Source organism: Branchiostoma lanceolatum, chromosome 17, assembly GCF_035083965.1.
Source record: "Branchiostoma lanceolatum isolate klBraLanc5 chromosome 17, klBraLanc5.hap2, whole genome shotgun sequence".
In the NCBI taxonomy this organism is placed as follows: domain Eukaryota; kingdom Metazoa; phylum Chordata; class Leptocardii; order Amphioxiformes; family Branchiostomatidae; genus Branchiostoma; species Branchiostoma lanceolatum.
In genome coordinates this window covers 18803097-18831080 of record NC_089738.1, presented here as the reverse complement: position 1 = coordinate 18831080, position 27984 = coordinate 18803097, and the positions used below count along the sequence as shown (strand labels likewise).

The 27984-nt window shown below is 45.1% G+C and overlaps 4 protein-coding genes across 4 annotated transcripts; 3 read left to right on the top strand and 1 right to left on the bottom strand.

The window, feature by feature from the left end:
- Positions 1-623: 623 nt before the first annotated feature.
- On the bottom strand, positions 624-27984 carry LOC136422512 (sucrase-isomaltase, intestinal-like). Its single transcript, XM_066410283.1, has 24 exons — positions 27451-27984; positions 26384-26538; positions 25187-25358; positions 24614-24710; positions 24144-24271; positions 23508-23633; positions 23187-23360; positions 22725-22814; positions 21708-21839; positions 21214-21333; positions 20617-20730; positions 20142-20226; positions 19391-19508; positions 18924-19060; positions 18107-18141; positions 17824-17940; positions 16973-17121; positions 16427-16511; positions 3267-3323; positions 2846-2976; positions 2317-2405; positions 1673-1722; positions 1250-1447; positions 624-1029 (listed from the first exon to the last, which is right to left on the bottom strand). The coding sequence occupies exons 1-24, from the start codon at positions 27922-27924 to the stop codon at positions 958-960; spliced, it is 3105 nt and encodes a 1034-aa protein (XP_066266380.1). The 5' UTR covers positions 27925-27984; the 3' UTR covers positions 624-957.
- LOC136422755 (tripartite motif-containing protein 2-like) lies at positions 6916-9306 on the top strand. Its single transcript, XM_066410612.1, has one exon. The coding sequence runs from the start codon at positions 6958-6960 to the stop codon at positions 8980-8982; it is 2025 nt and encodes a 674-aa protein (XP_066266709.1). The 5' UTR covers positions 6916-6957; the 3' UTR covers positions 8983-9306.
- On the top strand, positions 10090-12236 carry LOC136423275 (tripartite motif-containing protein 2-like). The gene has a single exon (XM_066411395.1). The coding sequence runs from the start codon at positions 10230-10232 to the stop codon at positions 12234-12236; it is 2007 nt and encodes a 668-aa protein (XP_066267492.1). The 5' UTR covers positions 10090-10229.
- On the top strand, positions 14119-16369 carry LOC136422757 (tripartite motif-containing protein 2-like). Its single transcript, XM_066410613.1, has one exon. It carries the CDS (start codon positions 14161-14163, stop codon positions 16144-16146), a length of 1986 nt encoding a protein of 661 aa, XP_066266710.1. The 5' UTR covers positions 14119-14160; the 3' UTR covers positions 16147-16369.

Here is a 27984-nt window from a genome sequence, read left to right as displayed (position 1 = left end):
TTTGCTTTACTAACAAAACAGGCCTGTCCGAACATTCGTCTGTCCGTTCTGCAATCTTCATCAGGGTCTGATGACACTCACATAGGTCACGTGACCTTACACACACATGACGTCAGTCATTCTATTTGCTTTCGCTAACATCTAAACTTTTGCACAGAAAACAGGTCTGTTTGAATGTCCGTCTGTCCGTTCTGCAACCTTCGTGAGGTTCTGATGACCACTCACATACTTGTAGGTCACGTGACCTTACAGACTCGAAATGTCAGCATTTTTTGTTTTTGTGCTATTTCTTTAATGGTGCCGGGTGGTAGCCCATAATAGAGCTGGTACTATATTGTTCAATTACATTTCTATACAATGGCAGAATAAAGTGACAAATTTTTTGGCTTTCTCTTTGCTTTGTTTTGGTAAAAAAAAACATCAATATATTCAATATCTTTGGCGTGAAAGTCGTTTACTGGGTAATTGTTTGGAAGACTAGACTACTAGTGATAGTATACATGTACTCACTCACAGACGATAATAACAAAAAAATATTAATAATATTCATATTTATCTAATTCATTTATTAAACGTTATTGAATATTGTAAATATGAGATTGTCTTTGACAGATCTACAAACGACAAGCAATATAAAGGACAATCTACAAATGCACAATCTTCATAAGTATAAGAAGTAATGGTAATGGTTGAATACAAGTCAGAGGTGCAGTTTCTAATACCTAGTGTCAAAGATCCAGACACAATATTCATAACAAAGCAAGGATGAAAAAAAAGATATGATCATCACAAGGTCCTCTCAAGAGTACAATGGTACAATGTTTTAGACGTGTATATTGATACTGAAGATGGAGCACAAAAATGCCCAAGACTATGGCACACAGGTGAGGTAAAGTGAGGTGAGGAGACCACTCACGCTGGCCCGAATACCGACACGAGGTTTAAGTTGTTCCCACTTCAAGTCCAGGAGAACCGCAAGCTTTCGGTGATGGGAAGGTCCATGGCCTGCAGGTCTGTCAGGAGAAGCACCTGAAGGAAACAGAGGCGAAGGTTGATAATTCTTACGTACTTACGACACTTAATGACCGAAACAGTACTTAACTTAATATCAGTTGTCCAAATCACCTCAATTAAATGGTAAATGCCTGATCTATTGGGAACTGTTCTATAAGGCACCATTGCATTCGGCGTAGAGACTACATAGCATTTAGCTATCATGATCGATATCATAAAGGCATGAGAAATGTACCTGGTTATCTCTATCGTACTGCACTCTGCTTGCCGCAACAGTCTGTAGCGGGCCGTTCACGCGACCTGCTCGGACCGTAGGCGTCCCTGTGCCGAGGGCGAGCCCGTACACAGACACGGTGCCGTACTGGAGAGCGGCCCAGTGCCCGGCGGTCGGTCCTCCCAGGGGTAAAGCCACAACATCACAGGCCAACTCAGTCTGGAAAGGCATCGATTTCATACATAGTATATTACATCTCTGAATATACTAAAAACTTGACGGAAAATAAAAGAGTGAAGAAGACTCAAAGGCAAACAACAAATTGCGACATTCCCCTACAATACCTTTTTTTTCGTCACATGTACATAGCGTTTTTCTAGCACGCCTTGCCAGGTCGTTTTACTAAGAAGTTCTCTTGTGATAAAATCTGACTGTGGGTCTTACCGATGATGCGCTGAAGTTCACAAGCAGGTAATCCCGTTGTTCTATCGCATCTATCATGGAACAAAAACAAAAAGAGCAACGTTCAAGCGTACACAAAAAATATATGGCGTCGCGATGGCAGAGTGGAAGGGTGTTTGGCCAAGAACCCAAAGGTCCTGGGTTCAAACCCGGCCGGTGTCCCCTGATTTGTCTCGTTGGCGTTGTACCCTTGGGAAAGGCACTTTACATGACTTTCCCCACTTCACTCAACTTGAAGTGAAAATGAGTACCTATCTTCGGTAAGGGACGTCCTTTGGATACTGCACTGTACAAATAACCTACGGTCTCACAGGGTATGCAATACAGACAAAACAACAAAAGTAAATGAAATTATGTAATATGCTACACCTATGATTATAAAAACACCGTTAATGACGAGGGAAGTGGAGAGTGTGGTTGTCTTTCTTTTCGACGCTGAAACCCTATTTAGCAATAACAGAGATGCATCAGGGCAAAGGTCACTATAACACGCAGACACGTACTATAAGACCGAAGGTCACTATTACACGCAGGCACGTATTATAAGGCCCAAGGTCACTATTACACGCAGGCACGTACTATCAGGCCGAAGCACACGTCATCACGTTAAACTAAAGCCAGTTTACCGACAGCCTCTCCGTCGTCCCAGAACAATGTCCCGGATGCTGCAGACGAGTCGTCCATGGCAACCAGCAGACCCATCGGGTTCTTACGGCTGGAAACAGAACGAAGTGTTGAGAATGTATCTCTCATAGCGACAAAAATTGGGCAAAATCATGCAGAGAACTCTGATGATATTGAATTTAGCATGTAAAACGTTAGATAGAAATCATTAATTCAAACGTTAGCCGTGGAAATCTGTATTTCATTCAAAGGTCACGTGGCGGGAGAACAATTGCTGTGATTGACAGCGTACCGCAAAATAACGTTTGACAACACCTGACCTTGACCTCTTCAGTGTGTTTGAAAGACAGAGTTCGAAATAAACTGTGCCACATGGGTATATCATAACTAGCACCGAGTAGCCACAGTAGACATGTTGTTGTTATAAATATTATCCATTGATTCATTCATCAATTGATGCATGGGTTACTTTAATCGTTGACCGAAATAATGAGCAAACAAAGCAACTAATGTATGCCTTAATCCACGTACCTGTACACTGTAGTGTTAGCAGGCTGCTGAGTCGGCAGAATGGTCCCGCCTCGGACATGGACGTTAATCTTGTTCAGCGGAGCATCAAGGGTCACCGTCTGACCTCTGTAGTCACCTTCAACCTCATGACCCTATTGACATGACAACAATAAGCACGTCAACATATCAAGTCGTTTAAAGGTCGAGCACCTAGAGTAACCCATCGAATGACTGAGATATGCTAGTTGGCAGTTATTCACAAATTTTCGATGTCATTAAAAGAAGACGCCTTGTTGAACGTTTAAAAAGACTTAGTTGTCAACGTAATCTTAGAAAAATGTTTTGACTTCGGAAAAAATCTAACTAAATGAATGACTAAATGAATATCTAACGATAGGCGTTTTTAAAACTCTTAACATTCCTGCAGCACATCTGTACCTACCGTGTAGTAGTCGTACCATGGCGTGTCGGGGAAGTAGGCAGATACCGTTGTAGTGTTCTGCAACAAACAGGTTGAGTCATAGTAACATTAAGGACAAACATCACAGTTGCACAACAAAGAATTGTTGTCAAACGTCTTGCATGCATAGGTCACTAATAACTTCATAAAAAGGAAATTAAATCGCCTCCTTTCGTGTCTCACATTCTGTTAGGGTTTCCACAATTAAAAACCAAAAATGCAACTCTTGTTTTACTAAATAAGGCTGCACCAAGTAATTTTTATGGATGACGTCCTTTGGAGACCCTAAATCTAATGCGAGAGCGCGAAAAAAAAACAAGAAGGGCCGAAAAAAACAAGATGCCTAGATTTGAAATATAATAGTCGACGACACATGTTAGGACACAAATTGAATGAAAGAACACAGTGTAACAACTAGCAATTATTTTATTCATCATGAAAACAGCAATAATTTGAATAAATCAGTTGAAGTTGAACAGCAGTTGTTGTCCTGTCCTGTTTCTTTCCATATCCCATTGATTTGCGGCACTGTCGTAACTCTTTGGTCATAGTTACAGGAAACGGAATTTCTTGTTTTTTTTCTGGAAACAGACCAAAATCAATGCGCGCGCGGACGTCATCCATAAAAATTACTTGGTGTAGCCTAATCTAAAGTTTTCTAGACATCAGTCTTCAGAAAATCGCGCAGCCCTCAATAAGACTAAAGTGGAATGTTTTACCATGACGTCATGTCTGCACCCCTCTGAATCACCACAATTGGAACGTCCCAAAGTGTTTTCACAAGGCAAAAGTCAATAAAGTGAATAACGAATGTTATCTCTCGACACTTTAGTAAGTGTGCCGAGGTTTACGCACACAGTGGCGTCTTAAACATGGCATCCAACGCAGAAAATTAGTAAGAATTTTTTAAAGAAAATATCTAAGAATCTTCCTAAACTTAAAGAAAGATGTCTTCAGTATATTCAGAAACCACTCATCGACAATTGAATTGGAATGGCAAAAGTAATGTCACTTCTGCGCCCCTTCGAACCATCACAAATGGAATATCCCAAGGTGTTGTCACGAGGTAAAAGTCAATAAAGTAATCATGAATAACGCCGCTGCCCCTCTCTTGTCATTTGGTACGTGTGCCAAAGTCACAAACACGCCCCTGGGCAAAGATGGCGTCCAACGAATTCAGCGACATTACCGACGAATTTCTCGTCTGCCAGGTCTGTCTGGAGGACTTCAAGCAACCTAAGATGCTGCCGTGTCTTCACACCTTCTGCCAGCCGTGTTTGGAGAGGCTCCTGGCCACAGAGCCGGTAGGGAAACTGGACTGTCCAACATGCCGACAGGACGTGCCCCTCCCCAGAAATGGCGTCCAGGGGCTGAAGTCCAACTTCCTCGTCGGCAAACTGCGCGGCATTTTGCAACGACACGGTTGGATGAAGCAAACAGCAATGCCGATGTTATCTGCACCTCTCGGGCCTCCGCAGGTGCGACCAAACGTGGTGATCGGTAAGGGCGGCGCGAGTCTGAAACTCATCACAAGTTCACAAACTGGCTGCAGAGGTGGACGGTTTGGCGCTCCAACCTCGCTTGCTGTCACCGTAGAGGGAGACATTGTAGTAACCGATTATAACAACAAACGCCTAAAAATTCTGGACAAAGATTGCTCGTTCATGAAAAGGGTCAATCTGGGGTTCAAGCCATGGTTTGTGGTAGCACTAACAAACGATGTACTGTTGGTGACAGGAGACGGACACAGGATTCACGTACTGGACAAACAGGGGAGGGAGTCACGTGTCATCCAGGTAAGAGGGGCTGCAGAGACAAGTGAAACTACAGCAGGCGTCGCTGTTGATGATTCGGGACGCATCATCGTCACTATCGGGTACCAAGTTTTCGTGCTCAGTCCTAGCGGTGACGTCATGCTGAAGTTCGGGGACAAAGGTGAAGGTCAGCAGCAGCTGGGTTCCAGGCTCCGCGTGGCCGTCAACAGCAGCAACCAGATCATCCTCAGTGACTTTCACAACGACAACTTGAAGATTTTCGACGGTGCCGGTCGTCATCTCTTCACTCGCGGGTCACGTGGCTCGGGACCTGGCCAGCTGTACCACCCCCGGTCTGTCATCACGGACAGCGAGGACAACATCATCGTGGCTGACTCTAACAACCGTCGTGTTTCCGTGTTCAGCCGGGACGGCACGTTTATCAGGCACGTGCTGACAAAGGAGGAACACGGACTGAACTGTCCATTCGGACTGGCGCTGACTCATGACGGACATTTGGCGGTTTCTTTCTTGTATTCTGTCAAGATTTTCTCTGTAGAATGAAACTCAAGAACCTCCTTCGTGCCAAATCAATGTAAGATCATGATGTGCCTCAAATCTGTTATCTTTAAGTCCTTCATTAATATCTTCGCCTGTAAGATACTTTAAGGTTTGATAGTTTAACCGCAAACTCTTGTGAAGCTTTATGTCTAGTTGGAGGTATGAATCCCAAAACTTGTCAGCTGTTTTAAGTCCATTATGGAACGTATGCAAGTCAATAAAGTTATCATGAATGTTATCCTTAGTTATTGTGGCGAAGTTTACGCACACACTCCTAGGAAAATGTGACCTCCAACACATGAGGAAATGATGGGAATTTCATCTCTTCAACTTAACAAAAAATATCAACATTCCTTGCTCACACTCGCATGTTTTATTGACATTTACAGTCATAAAAACATGTCTTCCCTTCACAGAACCAATCCTTGACAAATGGTAGGTCCCAACGTGACGTCACTTCTACACCCCTCCAAACCACCACAAATAGAATGTCCCAGAGTGTTGTCACGAGGTAAAAGTCAACAGAGTAATCATGAACGTGTTCGCCGCCACTCTCGGCGTTGTAGTTAGTGCGTCAAATTTAAGCCCTGGGATGTGATGGCGTCCAACGCTGGGGGATAGGAGACATTTTCCTCCTAAAAGTTACCACTCACATATTCTACTGAAACTTGCATCAATAAAAACGCATCTACATCCCACATAAATTCCTTGATAAATGGAACGTGACGTCATACGTCTGCACCCTTCCGAACCATCACAAATAGAACGTCCGAATGGGATTTCACAATGTAAATGTCAATTGAGTAATCATTAATAACATCGTTGCCCATCTCATCATTCGATATGTGCAGCCCACCTTAAACTAAAATGGGATGCCTTATAACTCGAAGTCACTTCTGCATCTCTCATAACCATCCCAAATAGAACATCCCAAGGTGTTGTCATGAGGGAATTTCAATAAAGCAATCATGAATGTTATCGTTGCCCTCCTCCATCCTTTTTGGTAAGTGTGCCAAAGTTTACGCACACACCCATACGATATGATGGCATCCAGCACAGGGAAAAAAAACACTTTGCAAAAACATCATCACCACTCATTGCTCACATTCGTATGTTTTATTGACATTTACATTCATAAAAAATCATGTCATCACTTCACTAAAACAACTCATTTATATTTGAAACGACCCTAAGTTCAGGAAGTAATGTCACTCCTGCATCCCTTCGAACCATCACAAATGGAATGTCCCAAGGTGTTATCACGAGGTAAATGTCAATAAGGTAATCATGAATAAGCCCGTTGCACCTCTCGTCATTTGGTAATTGTGCCAAAGTCACAAACGCGCCCCTGGGCAAAGATGGCGTCCAACGCATTCAACGACATTACCGATGAATTTCTCGTCTGCCAGGTCTGTTTGGAGGACTTCAAGCAGCCTAAGATGCTGCCGTGTCTTCACACCTTCTGCCAGCCGTGTTTGGAGAGGCTCCTGGCCACAGAGCCGGTAGGGAAACTGGACTGTCCAACATGTCGACAGAACGTGCCCCTCCCCAGAAATGGCGTCCAGGGGCTAAAGTCCAACTTTCTCGTCGGCAAACTGCGCGACATTCTGCAACAACAGCCGAAAGGGGAAACTTCCGAGGCGCGGGAGGATGGAGTCGGCTGTACGGTCTGTGAGGTCGGGAACTCGGCTCAGTTTTACTGTGTGGAGTGTACTGACTACCTGTGTCAGACGTGTAACAAAGTGCACAGCGGGCTCAAAGTGAGTAGGGCCCACAAAGTCGTAAGCATCCAAGACCTTCAATCTGGAAAGGCTGCCGCCGAGCTCCGGGCAAGGGAGACCTCTAAGTGTGAGGATCACCAGGAGCTGAACAAGTTCTACTGTGACACCTGTCACCGGGTCATCTGTCTGCACTGTGTGGTCACGGCGCACAAAGATCACCAGTATGTGGAGATAGAGAAGGCGGCCGAGAGGGAGGGAGCAAAGATCAAGGCAAAACTGGCGACAGTCAAGAACACAGCAGACGTACATGAGAAGTGGGTACAACAGTTGCAGTCAGTGAAGGACGGGTGGTCTACACAGGTACAGCGGGCAGAAGAACAGATCAGAAAACAAGTCAAGACGATCATCGAGGCCGCGAAGATGGTGGGAGACGACAGAATCGGTCAGCTTCGCGCCATGAATGTTGCTCGGGAGAAACAGCTGGAAGCCGCCATGGAGGCAGCTGAGATGGACCTGGCCTCAGCCAGGAGCTGTGTCCAGTTCACGGACAACGTGTTGGAGTACGGGAGCCCGGCGGAGGTCATGTCGGTGGCCGGAGAACTGACCGGGCGGTTGGAAGAAACTTCCGACGACAAATCTGCCGGCAAAGCTGAACTGACCAGGCATTTGATGAACTTGACCTTTGACCCTCCGACTGGCAACATAGAGCAGGAAGTGTCCAAACTTGTCGGTGGGATAAAGCAAACAGCAGTCCCGATGTTATCTCCACCTCCCGGAACTACGCAGGTGCGACCAAACGTGGTGATCAGTAAGGGCGGCGCGAGTCTAAAACTCATCAAAACTGTTGGGGAGGGGGGCAGTGGAGATGGGCAGTTTAACTTTCCTTCCTCACTTGCTGTCACCGCAGAGGGAGACATCTTAGTGACTGATTATCACAACAAACGACTGCAGTTTCTGGTCAAAAATGGTTTCTTCAAGAAGAAGGTCGATCTGGGGTTCAAGCCACAGTGTGTGGCGGCACTGAAAAGCGGTGAGCTGTTGGTGACAGGAGACGGACACAGGATTCACGTACTGGACAAACAGGGGAGGGAGTCACGTGTCATCCAGGTGACAGGGGCTGCAGAGACAGGTGAAAAAACTAAAGGCGTCGCTGTTGACGGTTCAGGACGCATCATCGTCACTGTCGAGCACAACGTCTTCACACTTAGTCCCAGCGGTGACGTCATGCTGAAGTTCGGGGACAAAGGTCAAGGTCAGCAGCAGCTGGGTTCCCTCCTCTGTGTGGCCGCCAACAGCAGCAACCAGATCATCATCAGTGACTATCACAACAACAACTTGAAGATATTTGACCCCGCGGATCGTCATCTCATCACGTGCGGGTCACGTGGCTCGAGACCTGGTCAGCTGACCCACCCCTACTGCGTCATCACGGACAGCGAGGACAACATCATCGTGGCTGACCGGGACAACAATCGCGTTTCCCTGTTCAGTCGGGACGGCACGTTTATCAGGCACGTGCTGAAGCGGAGGGAACACGGACTGGACTATGCAATTGGACTGGCGCTGACTCATGACGGACAGTTGGTTGTTTCTGATTTGCATTCTATCAAGATTTCTCTGTTAAGTGAAACCCAAAATTGTCCTTCGTTTCAAAATATGTAAGATCCTGATGTGCCTCCAAATTGTTATATTCAAGTCCTGGTTTAATCTTTGCCTGTAAGATGACATAAGAATTGATAGTTTAACCATAAACTCTTGTGTAAAGCGTACAGAAGAACAGATCAGAAAACAAGTCAAGACGATCGTCGAGGCCGCGTGTGTGTGTTAACAACCCTAGTTTATTCTTCCTTTCCACTGGACGGAGACCGTTAAGAGACCGAATGGTATTTGCATGACTTGTGACTTGATAATAAATATATGCATGATGTAAAAGAATGTTGACAGCGAAAAACTACAAAACGCAAAAAAATACCTATAAAATACGCTTCTTTACCAAATTCATTTCCACTACTTTTGACAATTTAAGTCCTTCAGTGGTCGCTCAGCGATCGCCCCCCATGAAAGGGGGTTATAAAGATGGCGTAAAGACACATTGGGGAATTCGACCATGTAAAGTGGAATGTTTTCTGTCACAAAGTATAAACCAACAGGTCACAAAAGAGCATAGGAATGCTGATAGCGCCTTTGCAGCTTTGGTTGAATCTTCACCAGATAGGAGAATGATGCATGGTTTAAATGCAAACAGCTCTGTACTCAACCGAACCACGTCATTAAAATGTCAGAACCTGACATCACATCCGCACCCCTCCAACCTACCGCAAATGGAATGCCCCAAGGTAAACACTCCCACCCTGGGTAAAGATGGCTAACTAGCCTAAGATATCAAGATCAGTGTGGGGTCCGTAGACAAATCATTCATGATAATTTGCACATGTTGAAGTTGTCTTTCGGCAGTTGCTTACGATACCGGGAGCGTTTTAGCTGCGACCTTTTTTTAGATGGTAATCGGATAACCGTTTCGTACTCAAGTGGTTCTATTATTCCATTACTATTACTTTTTATTCCATACTAACGTCTCTAAATGACACAGAGAGCCTCGAATTCATCCAGGACCTATAGCGATATTTTCTATCATGTATCATATCATATTTATTTAGTCTCCAAATATGATCAAAATTAGTTATTTGGAACCTTGTCTATTCACGTTACAAAAAAACGTACATGTGCAAACACCATCGCGTTTGCCCTTTTCTCTCCTGTTTGAGAGCCGCTTTGTGCTCGTGACACCTGATATCTCCCTATTGTATGGCAATGACACCTGACCTTACAGGTCTGCTCAAAAGGCATACCCTTACGTGACCTCACCAGGTAACAGTCAACAAGCCGCTGTAGTAACATACTTGGTGAGAATGGCGTCCAACGCAATCAGCGACATTACCGACGAATTTCTCGTCTGCCAGGTCTGTTTGGAGGACTTCAAGCAGCCTAAGATGCTGCCGTGTCTTCACACCTTCTGCCAGCCGTGTTTGGAGAAGCTCCTGGCCACAGAGCCGGTAGGGAAACTGGACTGTCCAACATGCCGACAGGACGTGCCTCTCCCCAGAAATGGCGTCCAAGGGCTGAAGTCCAACTTCCTCGTCGGCAAGCTGCGCGACATTCTGCAACAACAGCCGCAACAACAGCCGAAAGGGGAAACTTCCGAGGTGCGGGAGGATGGAGTCCCCTGTACGGTCTGTGAGGTCGGGAACTCTGCTCAGTTTTACTGTGTGGAGTGTACCGACTACCTGTGTCAGACGTGCAACGATATGCACGGACGGTTCAAGGCCCATCGGTCCCACAAAGTTGTAACAATTCAAGACCGTAAATCTGGCCAAGCTGCCGCCGAGCTCCGGGCAAGGGAGACCTCCAAGTGTGAGGATCACCATGAGCTGAACAAGTTCTACTGTGACACCTGTCACCGGATCATCTGTCTGCACTGTGTGGTCACGGCGCACAAAGATCACCAGTATGTGGAGATAGAGAAGGCGGCCGAGAGGGAGGGAGCAAAGATCAAGGCAAAACTGGCGACAGTCAAGAACACAGCAGACGCACATGAGAAGTGGGTACAACAGTTGCAGGCAGTGAAGGACGGGTGGTCTACACAGGTACAGCGGGCAGAAGAACAGATCAGGAAACAAGTCAACACGATCATCGAAGCCGCAAAGAAGGTGGGAGACGACAGAATCGGTCAGCTTCGCGCCATGAACGCTGCTCGGGAGAAACAGCTGGAAGCCGCCATGGAGGCAGCTGAGATGGACCTGGCCTCAGCCAAGAGCTGTGTCCAGTTCACGGACAACGTGTTGGAGTACGGGAGCCCGGCGGAGGTAATGTCGGTGGCCGGAGAACTGACCGGGCGGTTGGAGGAAACGTCGGACGACAAATCTGCCGGCAAAGCTGAACTGACCAAACATGTAATGAACTTGACCTTTGAGCCTCCAACTAGTAACGTGGAGCAGGAAGTGTCCAAACTTGTGGGTGGGATAAAGCAAACAGCAATCCCGATGTTATATTCACCTCTCGGAACTACGCAGGTGCGACCAAACGTGGTGATCGGTAAGGGCGGCGCGAGTCTAAAACTCATCAAAACTGTGGGAGGTAAGAGGGGCAGTAGAGATGGGCAGTTTAACCTTCCTTCCTCGCTCGCTGTCAGCGTAGAGGGAGACATTGTAGTGACTGACTGTGACAACTCACGCCTGCAATTTCTGGAGAAAGATGGCTCCTTCAAGAGGAAGGTCGATCTGGGGTTCAAGCCACAGTGTGTAGCGGCACTGCCAAACGGTGAGCTGTTGGTGACAGGAGACGGACACGGGATTCACGTACTGGACAAACAGGGGAGGGAGTCACGTGTCATCCGGGTGACTGGGGCAGCAGAGAAACGTGAACCTACAAAAGGCATCGCTGTTGAGGGTTTAGGACGCATCATCGTCACTGTCGGGTACCAAGTTTTCGTGCTCAGTCCCAGCGGTGACGTCATGCTGAAGTTCGGGGACAAAGGTCAAGGTCAGCAGCAGCTGGGTTCCGCCCTCCGTGCGACCGTCAACAGCAGCAACCAGATCATCATCAGTGACTATCATAACCACAACTTGAAGATATTTGATCCCGCCGGTCGTTATCTCTTCACATGCGGGTCACGTGGCTCGGGACCTGGTCAGCTATTCTATCCCTACTGCGTCATCACGGACAGCGAGGACAGCATCATTGGGGCTGACTTTAACAACCGTCGTGTTTCCGTGCTCAGTCGGGACGGCACATTTATCAGGCACGTGCTGAAGCGGAGAGAACACGGACTGGACTCTGCAATTGGACTGGCGCTGACTCATGACGGACAGTTGGTTGTTTCTGATTTGCATTCTATCAAGATTTTCTCTGTTAAGTGAAACCCAAAATTGTCCTTCGTTTCAAAATATGTAAGATCCTGATGTGCCTCCAAATTGTTATATTCAAGTCCTGGTTTAATCTTTGCCTGTAAGATGACATTAGATTTGATAGTTTAACCATAAACTCTTGTGTAAAGTTTAATGTCCAGTTGGAGATATGGACCCCAAACCTTGTCAGCTGTTTTTTACTCCACTATGAAACGTATGCCAATCACTCCATTAAATCAATAAATGACATCCGTGTTCAATGTATCGATAGAGTAACGACAAAACGTGTATGTATTATAATGACTTTATAATCTAGTTTACTACGTCCAACACAGGGGAGAAGGTAGTGAATTTCTTTCCCAAACTGTAAAAAAAACAAATATGATCTTTTCCTTGGTGGCATGCGTATATTTCAATGACATTTACATTGAATATAAACAAGTCTACACCCCTCCAAAACATTAATTGAAAAATGGAACGTCCATACCTGATGTCTGTACCCCTCCGAACAACCACAAATGGAATGCTCCAAAGGTACAAGTCAATAAAGTAATCATGTATGTTATCTCTCGCCATTTTAGTTATTGTGCCGAAGTTTACGCACAGACTCCAAGGAAAATATAACGTCCAACACAGGGGGAAATGATGGAAATTTCATTTCTTAAACTTTCAAAAAACAATTATCACCCTTAATTGTCCACACTCGCATGTTTTATGGACACTTGCATTGATAAAAATGTATTCACATTACAGAACCAATCCTTGACAAATGGTACGTCCCATCGTGACGTCACTTCGACACCCCTCCAAACCACCAAAAATAGAATGTCCCAGAGTGCTGTGAGTGTAATCATGAACGTTGTAGTAAGGACGCCAAAGTTTAAGCCCTGAGATTGAATGCTGTCCAACGCAGGGGAAGAGAGAACACTTACCTCAAGTTATTTCCTTTGCGTCACAACCAAATATCACGACTAACATGTTTTATTGACATTTAATCAATAAAAATACGTCTATGACCAATAGAACCATAGAATATGACCTCTTTGACAAAACATTTCGACGTGACACAACGTCGGCACCCCTCCGAATCATCACTAATAGAACGTCCCAAGGTGTTATCTATTTTATTTATTTATTTATTTATTTATTTATTTATTTATTTATTTGCAAATGTAACAAGACACTACACAGTCTCTCAGGCAGCATGGCTGATTTCGAGAGCCAACATTTACAGGGACAAAAACACAAATGTATAAATAGAAATACACTTAACTAAGTTATGATACAGTTTAACTTAACATTAAAATTGGTGATACAACTCAGTTATACATCAATAAATGTCCTTAAAATACTTAAATACAGACTATGAGAATTGGATCAGAAGGATTTGTACGTAAATTTGTTCGGAGGTCAGAGTTCAGGATATAGGTGTAAATGTTTCACGACTGTCTCAAAACACTAGGACATGTTTAGCCAACACAAGCTAGGAGGAACGGGTGGAAGTGTCAACAAACGTGCATAGAAAAAATCGATGATTCTAAAAATACTTGGAGTTGTCTAATTTACTTAAGAACGATTTCAATTCTGTCCACGGACTAACTGTACCTTGAATCGGTTCGTTGAGATGATATAAGTATGCAAGGAGTCTGAGAGCCTTTTGTTTAAGGTGGTGTCATTGTCTGGAGACCCGTGGAGGAGGAGGTTGGTGGAAAGGGGTCGTTCCAAGAGGTGATACACTTCTGTTGCTAGTGATTGCCGTGCCACTGCGTGCAGGGGGCAGTGAAGAAGGAAGTGTGTGACTGTCTCGGATGTCGCACCACAGGTATCAAAGGTGTTATCACGAGGTAAATGTCAATAAAGTAATCATGAATGAACCCGTTGTACCTCTCGTCATTTGGTACGTGTGCCAAAGTCACAAACACGCCCCTGGGCAAAGATGGCGTCCAACGCATTCAGCGACATTACCGACGAATTTCTCGTCTGCCAGGTCTGTTTGGAGGACTTCAAGCAGCCCAAGATGCTGCCGTGTCTTCACACCTTCTGCCACCCGTGTTTGGAGAGGCTCCTGGCCACAGAGCCGGCAGGAAAACTGGACTGTCCAACATGCCGACAGGACGTGCCCCTCCCCAACAATGGCGTCCAGGGGCTGAAGTCGAACTTCCTTGTTGGTGAACTGCGCGGCATTTTGCAACAACAGTCGGAAAGAGAACCTTCCGAGGAGCGAGAGGATGGAGTCCCCTGTACGGTCTGTGGCGCTTGGAACTCGGCTCAGATTTACTGTGTGGAGTGTACCCACTACCTATGTCCTACATGTTTCAACACCCACTTTAAGAACAAACCAACAAGCACCCACAAAGTTGTGATAGTTCAAGAGCTACAGTCTGTACTATTTACCACCGAGCTCCGGGCATGGGAGACCTCCAAGTGTGAGGATCAACATGAGCTGAACAAGTTCTACTGTGACACCTGTCACCGGGTCATCTGTCTGCACTGTTTGGTCACGGCGCACAAAGATCACCAGTATGTGGAGATAGAGAAGGCGGCCGAGAGGGAGGGGGCAAAGATCAAGGCAAAACTGGCGACAGTCAAGACAACAGCAGACCTGCATGAGAAGTGGGTACAACAGTTGCAGGCAGTGAAGGACGGGTGGTCTACACAGGTACAGCGGGCAGAAGAACAGATCAGAAAACAAGTCAACACGATCATCGAGGCCGCGAAGAAGATGGGAGAGGACAGAATCGGTCAGCTTCGCGCCATGAATGCTGCTCGGGAGAAACAGCTGGAAGCCGCCATGGAGGCAGCTGAGATGGACCTGGCCTCAGCCAGGAGCTGTGTCCAGTTCACGGACAACGTGTTGGAGTACGGGACCCCGGCGGAGGTCATGTCGGTGGCCGGAGAGCTGTCCGGCCGGTTGGAGGAAACCGCAGACGACAAATCTGCCGGCAAGGCTGAACTGACCAAGCATTTGGTGAGCTTGACCTTTGAGCATCCAACTAGTAACGTGGAGCAGGAAGTGTCCAAACTAGTCGGTGGGATAAAGCAAACAGCAATCCCGATGTTATATTCACCTCCCGGAACTACGCAGGTGCGACCAAACGTGGTGATCGGTAAGGGTGGCGCGAGTCTAAAACTCATCAAAACTGTTGGGGAGTCCGGCAGTGGAGATGGGCAGTTTAACTTTCCTTCCTCGCTTGCTGTCACCGCAGAGGGAGACATTGTAGTGTGTGACCATGACAACTCACGCCTGCAATTTCTGGAGAAAGATGGCTCCTTCAAGAAGAAGGTCGATCTGGGGTTCTGGCCACGGTGTCTGGCGGTACAGGCGAACGGTGAGCTGTTGGTGACAGGAGACGGACACAGGATTCACGTACTGGACAAACAGGGGAGGGATTCACGTGTCATCCAGGTGACAGGGTCTGCAGAGACAGATGAGCCTACATATGGTGTCGCTGTTGACGGTTTGGGACGCATTATCGTCACTATCGGGTACCAGGTTTTCGTGCTCAGTCCCAGCGGTGACGTCATGCTTAAGTTCGGGGACAAAGGTGAAGGTCAGCAGCAGCTGGGTCCCGACCTCCGTGTGGCCGTCAACAGCAGCAACCAGATCATAGTCAGTGACTTTGGGAACAACAACTTGAAGATATTAGACTCAACCGGTCACCACCTATTCACATGCCCGTCACGTGGCTCGGGACCTGGTCATCTGCGCTACCCCTGGTCTGTCATCACGGACAGCGAGGACAACATCATCGTGGCTGACTGTCACAACCATCCTGTTTCCGTGTTCAGTCGGGACGGCACGTTTATCAAGCACGTGCTGACGCGGGGGGAACACGGACTGTACTGTCCATTTGGACTGGCGCTGACTCACGACGGACATTTGGTTGTTTCTGGTAGCACTTATATTAAGATTTTTAGTTAAATGAAGCTTAAAGACAACTTCAACTATTTCATTCTTTCAATCTATGTTAGAATCTAATTTACAGGCTATGCATTTGTGTCAAACTATGTTGATCTTAAGCATACGGAATCATTCATTCATTCACGTGTGCACCATTTTGATACGATTATTAATCCCAAATCTCTTGTAAATCCTGTCATTTGAATATGCAATTCTAAAAAAAATTAAAAAGAAGAAGAAGACTAAGTTAGGGAGGGACATAGGGAGGGACTTAACATTACATTGCATAATGGTCTCCTACCGGAGTTAGTACAGGTGAGATGAGTAGTCCGCTGCCCCATAGGAACTGTCTGTCCACGTCCCACGTGTTGGAGTCAGTAGGGAATCTAAAACACAAGACGTGAATATAGATCATCGTAGGTTGTATGGTTGACCTGAAACCCTTTTTAGGCACCGCATCCTTCACACTGTAGCAGCGACCCCTAGCTGCAGTGCACATAGAACCAGCCAGTATCATGAGGACGGTAATAGCCGGTCATCAAGACGTCGGCAGGTTTAACAACATAGGCTGTGTGTGCGGAACTAAGTATTAAGCATTGATTTATCAACCTAGTGAAACTATTATTAGATGAAAGTTTGTAGTTCATGCTTATTTGTAGTCAAGAAGTGCTTCGTATCGAAGTGACATGACAACACGTATAATTGCTAATCTGCATACATCTAATTAGTGTGCTTATAGTAATTAGAAATCATACCTGGAATAAATGCGACTTACGAAAAATGTTGTCAACAATATGTCTCATTGTGAGTGAATACAAATACAAATACAAATACAAATGCGTCTTACTCGTGCAGGAGTGGCCTGACGACCGTTGTCCCGGCAACGTGGGCGTGGTAGAACAGCGTGTACAGGTAGGGCAGCAGGGTGTAGCGCGTCATCATGACGTCACGGGTAGAGTCAATCATGCTCTGACTGAAGACAGCAGGGTCCTGGTCCTATGTTCAAAATTAAAAAAAAAGAACAGTTTAAAAAAAACAAGCTGGGTCTTGAGGCTGTAGAAGACGTAGACCTGGTCAATATGTAGAATGGGCTATCAATTATACAATAACCCCAGACAACACATCGCTACACTTCTAAGAAACCTGCACCTTTAAGGAGTACTGGAAATTGACAGGGACGACATGTAGAGAGACTGCATCTTTTTTCTAGCTTTCTGGAATGGAACTATTTTAATTATTCTCCAGACGCTTCGGTTGCAATGCATCTCGTGAAGAACGTCAGTGATTCCATTCAATTCAGCAATCGTTGATGCCTGACCAAGTGCCAAGGCCAGCGACTGGCGCCTTACTCTTCTCCTAGAGTTCCTCAATGTTGAACGGTTCCGAGTTCCAAGCCATTTCTTCTGTTGTCTTTAACTTAATAATGTGTCTTACATGATCTGGTCAGATAGCAATCGACAACAATCCATACCAAAACTCATCAGGCTCATTTCGTCTTCGATTCACTCAGTTTAACTCTGTCAGATACATATGGACATGCAAGTGTAGGCAGGCCTCGCACAACCTACATACAGCAGCTGTGTGAGGATGCAGGCTGCAATTTAGAAGAACTACCAAGAGCAATGGAGGACAGGGAGGACTGGAGGAGGAGGGTGATGTTTGTCCGTGATACTCTCACGACAAGACGATGGACCCTACCTTGTATTCCCTGTGGTTGTGGTTCCGAGAAAACGGGTAGAAGGCACCGAGCTGCATCCACCGCTGGCACAGCTCCTCCGTCGGTTCCCACAGAAAACCGCAGATGTCTGCTCCGATCTGTGAAATAGATTTAAAAGAGCAATGACCTTTTCATGAATTAAGAATCTGGTACTACTTCATCACGGCATATTTTGAACAATCTTCATCTGCCTCTTTCCACTTTTTCAGTACATCATATTCGGCAATCTACCGTGTGCAAACGCGTCATATAACTGGTACTTACGTATGGAATTCCAAATAGGTTGAGCTCAAATAGTGCTGAAAATAGATATAAAAGAGAACATAAGAAATCTGCATATTAACTAACTACATTGAATAGTAAACAGTACAAGTGCAACTAAATCATCAGTGGTCACCTTAACTTCTCTTTTGAGAAACAATTTTTGAACACTTGGCTAGAATTCGTAAAAGTATTTTCCGTCGCAGCGCAGAGTTGTACTGTTTTATGTAAACGATTTTCAGTGAGGCTACTAAGAAAGTAACCGTCACAAGGCACCTAATTTTTGTAGGACACATCCACGATATTTAGTCTTGGGACAGTCGTGGAGTGTCGTACACCATTCGTACGACGAAAGTGAGCTGACCTGACGACATGTCCACGACTGTGCCACGACTGCCCTCAAAATGCGTAAACTAGTCAAGAGAGTACCATCCTCTATAGTTTAAGCTTGCTGAAATGTTGAAATGGCAGTAATTACATGTTGATGGCATTCTTGTGAGAGTTGTGTGCAGGCCACTACCCGGAATGGTTCATAGAGACACGTGTATTTTTTTGGACACGTCGAGGACTGGAATAGACCAGGCCATGCCCTCCCAGGCACAAGACAGTTGTATTTTGTAGGGCACATCGACGACTGCCATGCTTTTGACAGTCGTGGAGTGTCGTGAGCCTGTCGAAGGACGAAAGTGAACTGATCCTTACCGAGAATAGACCAGGCCATGTCCTCCCATGGCACTTATATTTATCGACGACTGTCATGCATGTGACAGTCGTGGAGTGTCGTGAGCCTGTCGAAGGACGAAAGTCAGCGGACCCTTACCGGGAATAGACCAGGCCATGTCCTCCCATGCCGCCTTGTTACTCCCCAGCCAGTGCCCGGCGTAGGAACCGGTACTCGGGAAGCTGGACCTGGTGATGATCACTCCGCGCTTTGCCGGTAAAACTCTCGACATTGCCCTGTGGAGCAGACAACGTAAAATAATTCAATGCAATCATTCTTGGCATCTCTAAAGCTGTTGCGCAAATAGTTTTTTTTTATTGTATCTGAAAAAGGCTTGGATAGGTATCAAAGTGTATTTGTGGTAGCCGTGTTGATAGAAGATGTTATATCATAGTACCATAACCTCCAAGCCCCTTTAAGTGTAATTTATTCTTAAAAAATGGTCTCTTCATTGCCTTTGAATATTTTGGCTGATTCTACGTCTTCAGATAGAGTCGGCAGAAGACTCAATTTAGTCGGTCAAAATCTAAAGAGTCTTTGATTGTGTGTCTATAAAGATGACTTACGATCGGGTAGCGATGGCCATGCTGTGTCCGTACAGACTGTGCACGTCGTAGTGCTTCCCCCAGGTCTGCTGGGCGTCCATACACAGCGTCAGGTCGTACATGATTCTGCCGACAATCGCTGGAATACAGGTTACATTAGACAGATACGGGGTTACAGGCATCTTTAATAAACCTTTGCTTAAAGTCGCCTGCCAGTAGACCTAGACAATGTCATACTACTATAATAATAATAATAAGTTTATTGCAAATTCATGCCCGAAGGCTAAATGCAAATAACATACATAAAAGAACAGTGTACAAAATAAGTATAAAAGCTGCTTATCTAAATTTTACAAATGTAATTGTCTATAACTAGTGAAGGGTTTGACTTCTCTTTTGTAAGCATATAATGCATATAACTTTCTGGTCATATGTACATGATGCTATCTACAATCGCTGGAATACAATTTAAGTTACTAGTAACATCAATACATGTATCATACCATTAAAGCGAGACGGGGGACGACACAGGATTTCTAAAACATTTGACTCATTGCTGTTGTCACGTGCACGTGACTGATCATTCTTCCCGATTAAGGTTAGGGTCATAACCGAAAATGAATAGAGTCCAGTTCCTGAGAGCTAGTCAAATTTCATTTGCTTAAAGTACATCATTTCACTTTTTTATACTAGCCAAATTAATTTGATTATAACATTATTTCTTGTATCACTTGATGCATCCTAAAAGTAGTGAAGTATGAGCATCACGTACCAGGCTTGAAGGGAGGATAGTTCCACCTGTTACTCTCACATCCGTTGTTGGACCCATTCATGAAACTCTTTGGTTCGTTCATGTCCTGTAAAAACGGTTACAAAACCCAAGTCACATGTGATTGTGAGAGGCATTCTAACAAGCAGTGAAAATGCACAAATATGTTCTTTATCGTAAGTTACAAGTTTAACATCCCTTACTCCATGTTCTTCGTTGCCTATGGCGTTAATGGTAATCTAGGACCAGTTGATCAATAAACTACATGCGTTTTTCACATCTTCTTCGTACTATTTGACAATTTTTAAAGTAGACAGTGTCTATGTAATTTGCTAGCAAAATGGTAGTTACGTCCAATCCTCTAATTCTAACAAAATTGTTGTTTATTGAAAGTAAAATCACGATATGAATAGGAAATGATAATCGCAAATTCGAACTTATCAATATTATGCAAATATCGCCAAAAGAATCTACTCACTATCCACAGCCCGTCATATGGTATGACGTTGTGGAACCGCTGACAGTATTCGCTCCACCACTCTGTTGTGCTGGGGTTGGTGTAGTCAGGAAACAACGTGGTCCCGGGCCAGACCTTGGAAGCATTGCAATAAAGTTCACTTAGTGACTAGTTTGTACATTCTAAACGATTAATGAAAACCAACAATATGCACTGACCAAAAGTGCAGACCTTGCAGTAAAGTGCATCGAGATAGTGACTACTCAGTGTCATAAAAATGCATTAAAAGCTAGCTAAATTCATTCATACAAAATTACTAAAACAGTATATGGGGGACGATGCCGACTTCCGATCACCTTTGACCCATGACCCAGGTCACATTTCTGTAAGTCACGTGGCCTGGCGAATCTGGTCAATTATTTCGAAGAAAACCAGAGAATCGATTGCAAATACCTTGAACTAATTCATTTGACTGATACGAAATTGTACGCCCTGAGGAATAGTTTTCCATGATGTAATGTACCAAGTTACCAATTCATGTTAACTCTCATGCTATGATGTTAGACGCACATGTATATGCTAAATGCTGCGTTTTATCCGATCCTTTGTGCATCCTACCTCTCCGATCAGGTTGGTCTCCCCGTCAGCTGCCTTGACGAAGACACCGTCCCTCAGCCCGTCCTCGTACGGCTGGTAGGGCGACCCGTCCCGCCGGTCCTGGTTGGTGATGGCCGGGTCCTGCAGGACACACAACGGTAAAGAAGAAGTTAGTCTATTTCTCAATTCAGTGCCCAATACTATTTCAGCTCGTCCAAAAATCGTTGGAATTGGAATGGGTTAAGGCATTGCTTTTAGAACATTACATCAAGACTTTTAATGTCAATCATAGCAAATCTAAACGACAATTTCAAACAGAATAGTTCTAGTTAAAACACTTAACCAACCATCGTAGTATAGCGGGCAAAATAACAAAAAGAAAGGCGATAAGATAGTCATTAGATCTCTAACGGCACGTGCTAGATATTATATGGAAGAGAACCCTGTTGAGTACAGACTGACATCAGGCTAATGCAGCAATATGTAGATACCGAATCATTTGTTTAAGATCTTACCAGAATGATGATGTATTTCTGTCCGTGATCATGAAGATCTTGCACGAGGTCCGGCAGTCCCTGGTACAGATCCGCGTCATACGTGAAGTCCTTCCGGTCTTCCATGTAATCGATGTCGCCATATTGGACGTCCTGCAAAGTACAGTTCAGCCAGTAAGTATAATCCGCTTAACTACGATTATGTGATATATAACTTGCAATCCAATGACCTGGGAGATCTGGACGTCTCATGGATGAGTGAGAAGGATACCGTTATGTCTTCGACAACGAAACGAAGAAACAGATTTCCTCCCTCGTGTCATCTACTAACAAACGATACATCAATTAAAGTTCTTGAGTTCAGCTAGAGTTTTTAAGCGGAAAGTATTGATTGGCTGTTACATTAAAATAAAATAATAATAATAATGACTGGTTTATTTCAAAACGCATACCATAGCAGCCTTTTCCGGCTGAATTGGGGTACATGATACATTAAAATTCATTACATGACTGTAAACTTCGTACAATAACATCATAACACATAATACTTCATAAAAAAAACTACAATTCATTCAATAAGTTTACGCTGAAAGGTAGGGTGGTATTTCTGAATCTAGACGTTCTGCATCTGAACTGTGTGAAGTTGTCCTTTGACCTTAGATCTCTACTGTGAACGCTTCCCCGTTTCGGAGGGAGCCAACTAGAGAAGGTGGGGGATTTAGAGATCGACAGTGCAAATTTCATACATAGATTACGGCGTCTCAGGTACAGGGGAGTGAGTGACAGCTGTTCTATTGCTCTATCGTAGCTAACATAGTTTTTACCTAGAATCATTCGGCACGCCCTCTTTTGTACTGCTTCTATGTGGTTTGACTGGAGAGTAGTGAGACCAGGATGCCACACAGGGCAAGCATACTCTAGCAATGGTCTTACAAAACCACAGAAAACAAGCGTTAGGTCATAGTTAGCAAGTCCATGTTTCTTTAGGACACGTACCAGATAAAGCCTACGGTTAGCTTTGCTCACTATCGAGTTTACATGAGTGGACCACTTGAGATCGGCTTGCAGGATCACACCTAGAACTCTAGCAAACTGCACTACTTCCAACTCTGATGGTCCTACTGACAGCTGTGGAGGTGGGGGTGGATTTCTCATAAAACATATAACCATTACTTTACATTTCACTGGATTTAGTTGCATGTAATTAGATTCAGTCCAGCGCACAAGTCCATCAACGTCCCTTTGCATTGTGGAAGGAAGAGTACTGTGTCTGGGTTCGGCTAACGACATGTCGTCAACGTATTTCCAGCCATCCGCCGAGCCTTCTTCGACCGGAACAGCGTCATTAATGAGGGCCAGGAATACGAGAGGGCCTAACTTAGTTCCTTGTGGTACTCCGCATGACAGTGTTTCCCATTCAGAAAGAGTTCCATGGTACTTGACACGTTGTTGTCGGCTTGTCAGGAAGGAGCAAATCCAAGGGATGATGGATCGGCGTACCCCGAGGGCGAGAAGCTTGTTGATGGCGGTAGGGTGATGAACACAGTCAAAAGCACGGGTAAAGTCAGTCAGCACGAGTGTACTGATGTATCCAGGTTTGTCCGTTGTGCTTGCTAGGAAGTGAACTAAACTTGTGAGGTAATGTGTCGTAGATTTCCCCTTGAGGGATCCATACTGGCGGGTGTCAATCATGGGTAGCACATCCAAGACCTGATAACCAACTTCTAGGTATCAGGTATTAGCATGGACGCCCATCCCTGTCGGTCTATATAACGTTATGCATTTGAAGGATATTACGACACTGTGGAAATATATCCTTACATAGGGAATGCCTGTAGCCCGGTTCCTCTCTATGACCTCCCGCAGCCCGGCAGTGTTGGTGTAGTTCCATCTGCACAGCTGGAACCCGAGGCCCCAGTACGCCGGCATCACGGGACGCCCGATCAGCTGGGAGGGAAACAACAGTCAGAGACAACTCTAAAGATACTAAAACAGGAGGTTTTTCTGCAATACCGAGCATAGCCACCAGGAGGCCCATAGTCCCTCTCATAGTCTTCCCAAGAGATATCTACCGACCAGTTATCATAATCCCCTATAGCCAAAATGTGCGGAAAACACATACAGACAAATAAACAAATAGACAGAAAGACTCACCGAAAACAATACCTCCATTTCACACAGGTAGCAATAGATAGCTTTAGCAATTAGGATTACGGGAGTCAAATGTTTATGATGTCATAATTATTACATTGTATCTGTAATCATGTACAATCTGTCTAAGAAAGACTTACATCCGTGTACTGCTGCACGACGTTTTCCGGGGAGGGTCCGAGGAACATGTAGAAGTCCAACACCCCGCCAATCACGCGGTACGTCACGGTTGGCATGGCAACCCTCTCCACATCCAGGATGCTATTACCTCGTTGTTAGGCAATGATGTTGAAGATACAGTCTTACCTCCGTGTACTGCTGCACGACGTTTTCCGGGGAGGGTCCGAGGAACATGTAGAAGTCCAACACCCCGCCAATCACGCGGTACGTCACGATGGGGGCGGAGTCAGGGGCACCGGGCTGGAGGGTCACGTCTAAAGGGCAGAGGTCATAAGGTTAAAGGTCGTCACGATAGGGGTGGAGTCAGGGGCACATCTGTAAAGTGTAACAGGTTGCCACTATAGACAGCATTCTAAAGTTTGGGTCAACGGAAAACTTTTCCTAATGTACGGGTCCACCAATAAGTACCCACAATAACCAAGTGGTCTCCGTCTTATCTTAGGCAGAGATGGTCACTTTTACAAGTTTGTACTGAAAAGTACAAGATTCTCGTATGTACATGATTTACTGATTAACGCCACATGATGGAAAAAAGCTAACGATATTAAAGACGAAAAAAGGTATAATATACTAGTATCTGCTTGGAGATGACGTACCCATCGCGTTACTGTTGAGAAGCATGACGCCATTTGCCTTCCCGTCATCCTCCAGGCACATGTAGAACGGGTGGTGGCCGTACAGGTTCTCGTAGTTCTGTTCAAACAAATAGCAACAAAACATGGATTTGAAACAGTTGGCCGCGTGAGAAGGGGTATCACTCAGCTGTAGAACGACCGGTACCAAGTGGATTCCTCCATCCCGACAGTATGCTGCGCCCTTCGCTGACCAAGTACAATCCAACCCGTCTTTATAGACCCTTCAAGGGACTAGGTCATAGTAAATAGCTGATTGTAGACAGTTGGCCACTATACATAGGATAGTTAATGACTGGGTCAAGGAACTACGTAAAAGAGGCCTGGAGTGTCTATATATATAAGTGCATAATATATATAGCGGCGGTTCACTAGTACAGGTACAGGTTTGACTGCATATATTAAACATGGCAAGACACAAAAGTTGCTAAGTGTTCAACAGCTATACGCCATTTGCCACTTCTCCCACAATTACCGGTTTATCTAACGAGAAAGATATCATATTTGCCCCTTATAACAGAATTTGGTGACACTTACCCCAAATGGGTTTGCGCCGCTGGCGAAGATGGGCCACGTTTTCCAGTTGAGGTCGTGCCTGTAGCGCCTGTGGACGTGCTCCCCCAGTCCGTACAGGTTAGAACTGGCCAGCCGGGTGGACACAGACAGGAACTGGTCAGAAAACGTCAGCTTACCCACGGAGGTGTCGAATCTGGGTGTTTTTAACAGGCGTAAGTAAGGACAAGGTATAGGGCGTTTGCGCTCACGTGACTATGACGTAAGTGCTGTACGCCATATTGAATGGTTAAGCCTGGCCGTTGCCAGGAACATGTCAATGTAAATTAGGTTGAATTACGCTCTCAGTGGCCCGCCCGACCCACCGACACCCAAGAAGAGGTGCCAATTAGCCCCTGACAGCAAGATACTGTGTAACACAGGCTATTTAGCATTGGTATCATTATCCTTATAGAATAGACATGTACACTACCAAAAATCATTTTTCTTGTCTTTCTTGTTTTTCCTTCTACAAAGAAAATGTTTCTGTCTGTAAGTGTCAGCCAGAATGTTATTCTGTATACAAGAATCCCTGTATCAAGCACAAACAAGAATCCCTGTTATAAGCTGAAACAAGAATTGCATCTAAGAATTTTTTTCTTAAGTTAACTTATACTGAGAATGTTCAAGAAAATAATTCTAGCAGAATCAAATTTTCTAGAAAAAATGGGCAGAATCTGTAAGAATAGAAATTTGAGGAAATAAAAAACAAATCTTATGTTAAGCCACAGAAAGCAATTTTTTCTTATTTTTCTAGAAAATTCTTATTGGAAAACAGCATGCTAGAAATACTTTCTTGAACTTTCTTGATATAAGTTTAAGAAAAAAATTCTTCGTGTAAGAATTGACATAGACCAGACTTCCCGGAAGGTTTCTTGAATTTTCTTGTTTTTCCTTTGTATAAGAAAATATTTCTCAACATAAGAAAACAACAAAAATAAGAAAGAATAAGAAAAAAGATTTTTGGTAGTGTATGAGTAAATAAAGCGCACTCTACACTGAATTTTACCCATGCAATACATATCCGAATATGTCAAGTGAGTTGGTCATTACTATTACATGTATTTGCACAGTAGTTATAAATTGTTGCCAGCACCCTGTTACACCGAGCATTTAATTCGGACTATGTGAGTTAGTCGTGCTTTCTTTATCTTTATATAGAACCATGACGTAATGACTGACATTGTTGCCCCGGTGCTCCTCCTGGTGACCTTGAAGCTGAAGGGCCGGTGTGTGAAGGTGACGTCATACATGGGGCTGTCCGCCGCCTGCCCGGGTCTGGGGACCCTCAGGGCCGCCTCGGGCACCTCGTACCGGGCCTCGGCGGGGTCTAAGATCTGTGGAGAAGTCGCAAGGTAAGAACCTGTTGTTTAAGAAACTCGTACCGGGCCTCGGCAGGGTCTACGATCTGTGGTAGGTAAGTAGCAACATGTAAATGTGAGTTCATCACCTTTTCTACATTTTTTTTACTCTTGTGATAAACGTCGATCGTTGATTCGGTGTTTTCCCATAATGTAGCAATTTATTTCAAAAAGTGATGGGTTGATACGTTTGGGTTGCACAGCAAATGTTTTTAGGCGGGTATATGTAACTTATCATGTAAACATAGGGTTTACTGCGAACATACAACGATGTTAACAATGGTAGACATCTTATTGACAAAGTGCCATTATATCTACGAACGATACAGGTTATGTGCTGTGTACTTATTTGAATCGCAAATGTTCATACAGTCCTGACTGGTGTTTGTGACGTGTTAAGTAAACTGGGGTTTACCATGAGTGCATTTACGTTAACGTTTCTAAATATTGAACTAAGAAAACCCGCGTCGATAACCTAACACCAAGTGGGTCATTGGGTGAAATATTAACTAGATACTCTAACATCGTAAGAGTTTACTTGTTACGAGTGTTTACCTTGCATGTCTCTAACGCCTACATAAAGTGTAATTAGGTCATTGTAGCAAAATAACGTACGTTTGGTCGTATGTCTGTTTAATTAGTAATTGATCGTATGCTGGTATATCAATCCGTTTGTGAAGGTTAGACATCCAGGTAAACAATATATAAAGAGTATTCAAACTCTACAGCTGGATAAGAATTCGGAGATTGGTATATCAATCGTTCTGGGGTACGGGTCTTCCATGCATACCAGGGGTACATTTCTTTTCACTACATTACAAGATATTGAATTGCAATGACTTAAGTTATACAGCACCAAAAATTTACAAAGTACAGGGAAGTACAAACCTTTACGTGCAGCCTGTGCTCTTCCTGCATTTCTACCAGTAGTTCTACGGTCGCCACATCTCCACCGTACATGGTCGGGGTATTCAGTCGGCGCAGCCTGGCCCTGTAGCCCGAGGCCGTCTTCACCACCGCCCCGTCCACCTCGTAGCCGTGGTTCGTCGGGTAGAAGCAGCTGGGCGGGCCCTGGGTGGCCGCCGGGCTCCAGCAGCAGCCCCGCGCCTCGCACCGATCCCTCGCGGCCTTCCCCTCGGGGTGACAGTCGACCCTCTCCCGCTCGTCCATGGCGGGACACACGGGGTCGAGACGGTCCGTCCTGGTCAGCACCACGGCGGTCGGCACGATTATAACCAGCAGAGCCGCCACCACGACACACGACAAGACCAGGACTACTCGCCATCGGGGGCTGCTAAACCCGCCCTTCTCATTTCTAGGGTCTTCTACCGACCTCCCGGGAGAACTTTCTTCGACAGGCATGGCTTATAGATAACACCTTACTACCGTCTTCACAAAAAGTCCAATGACTCTTTGAAACGC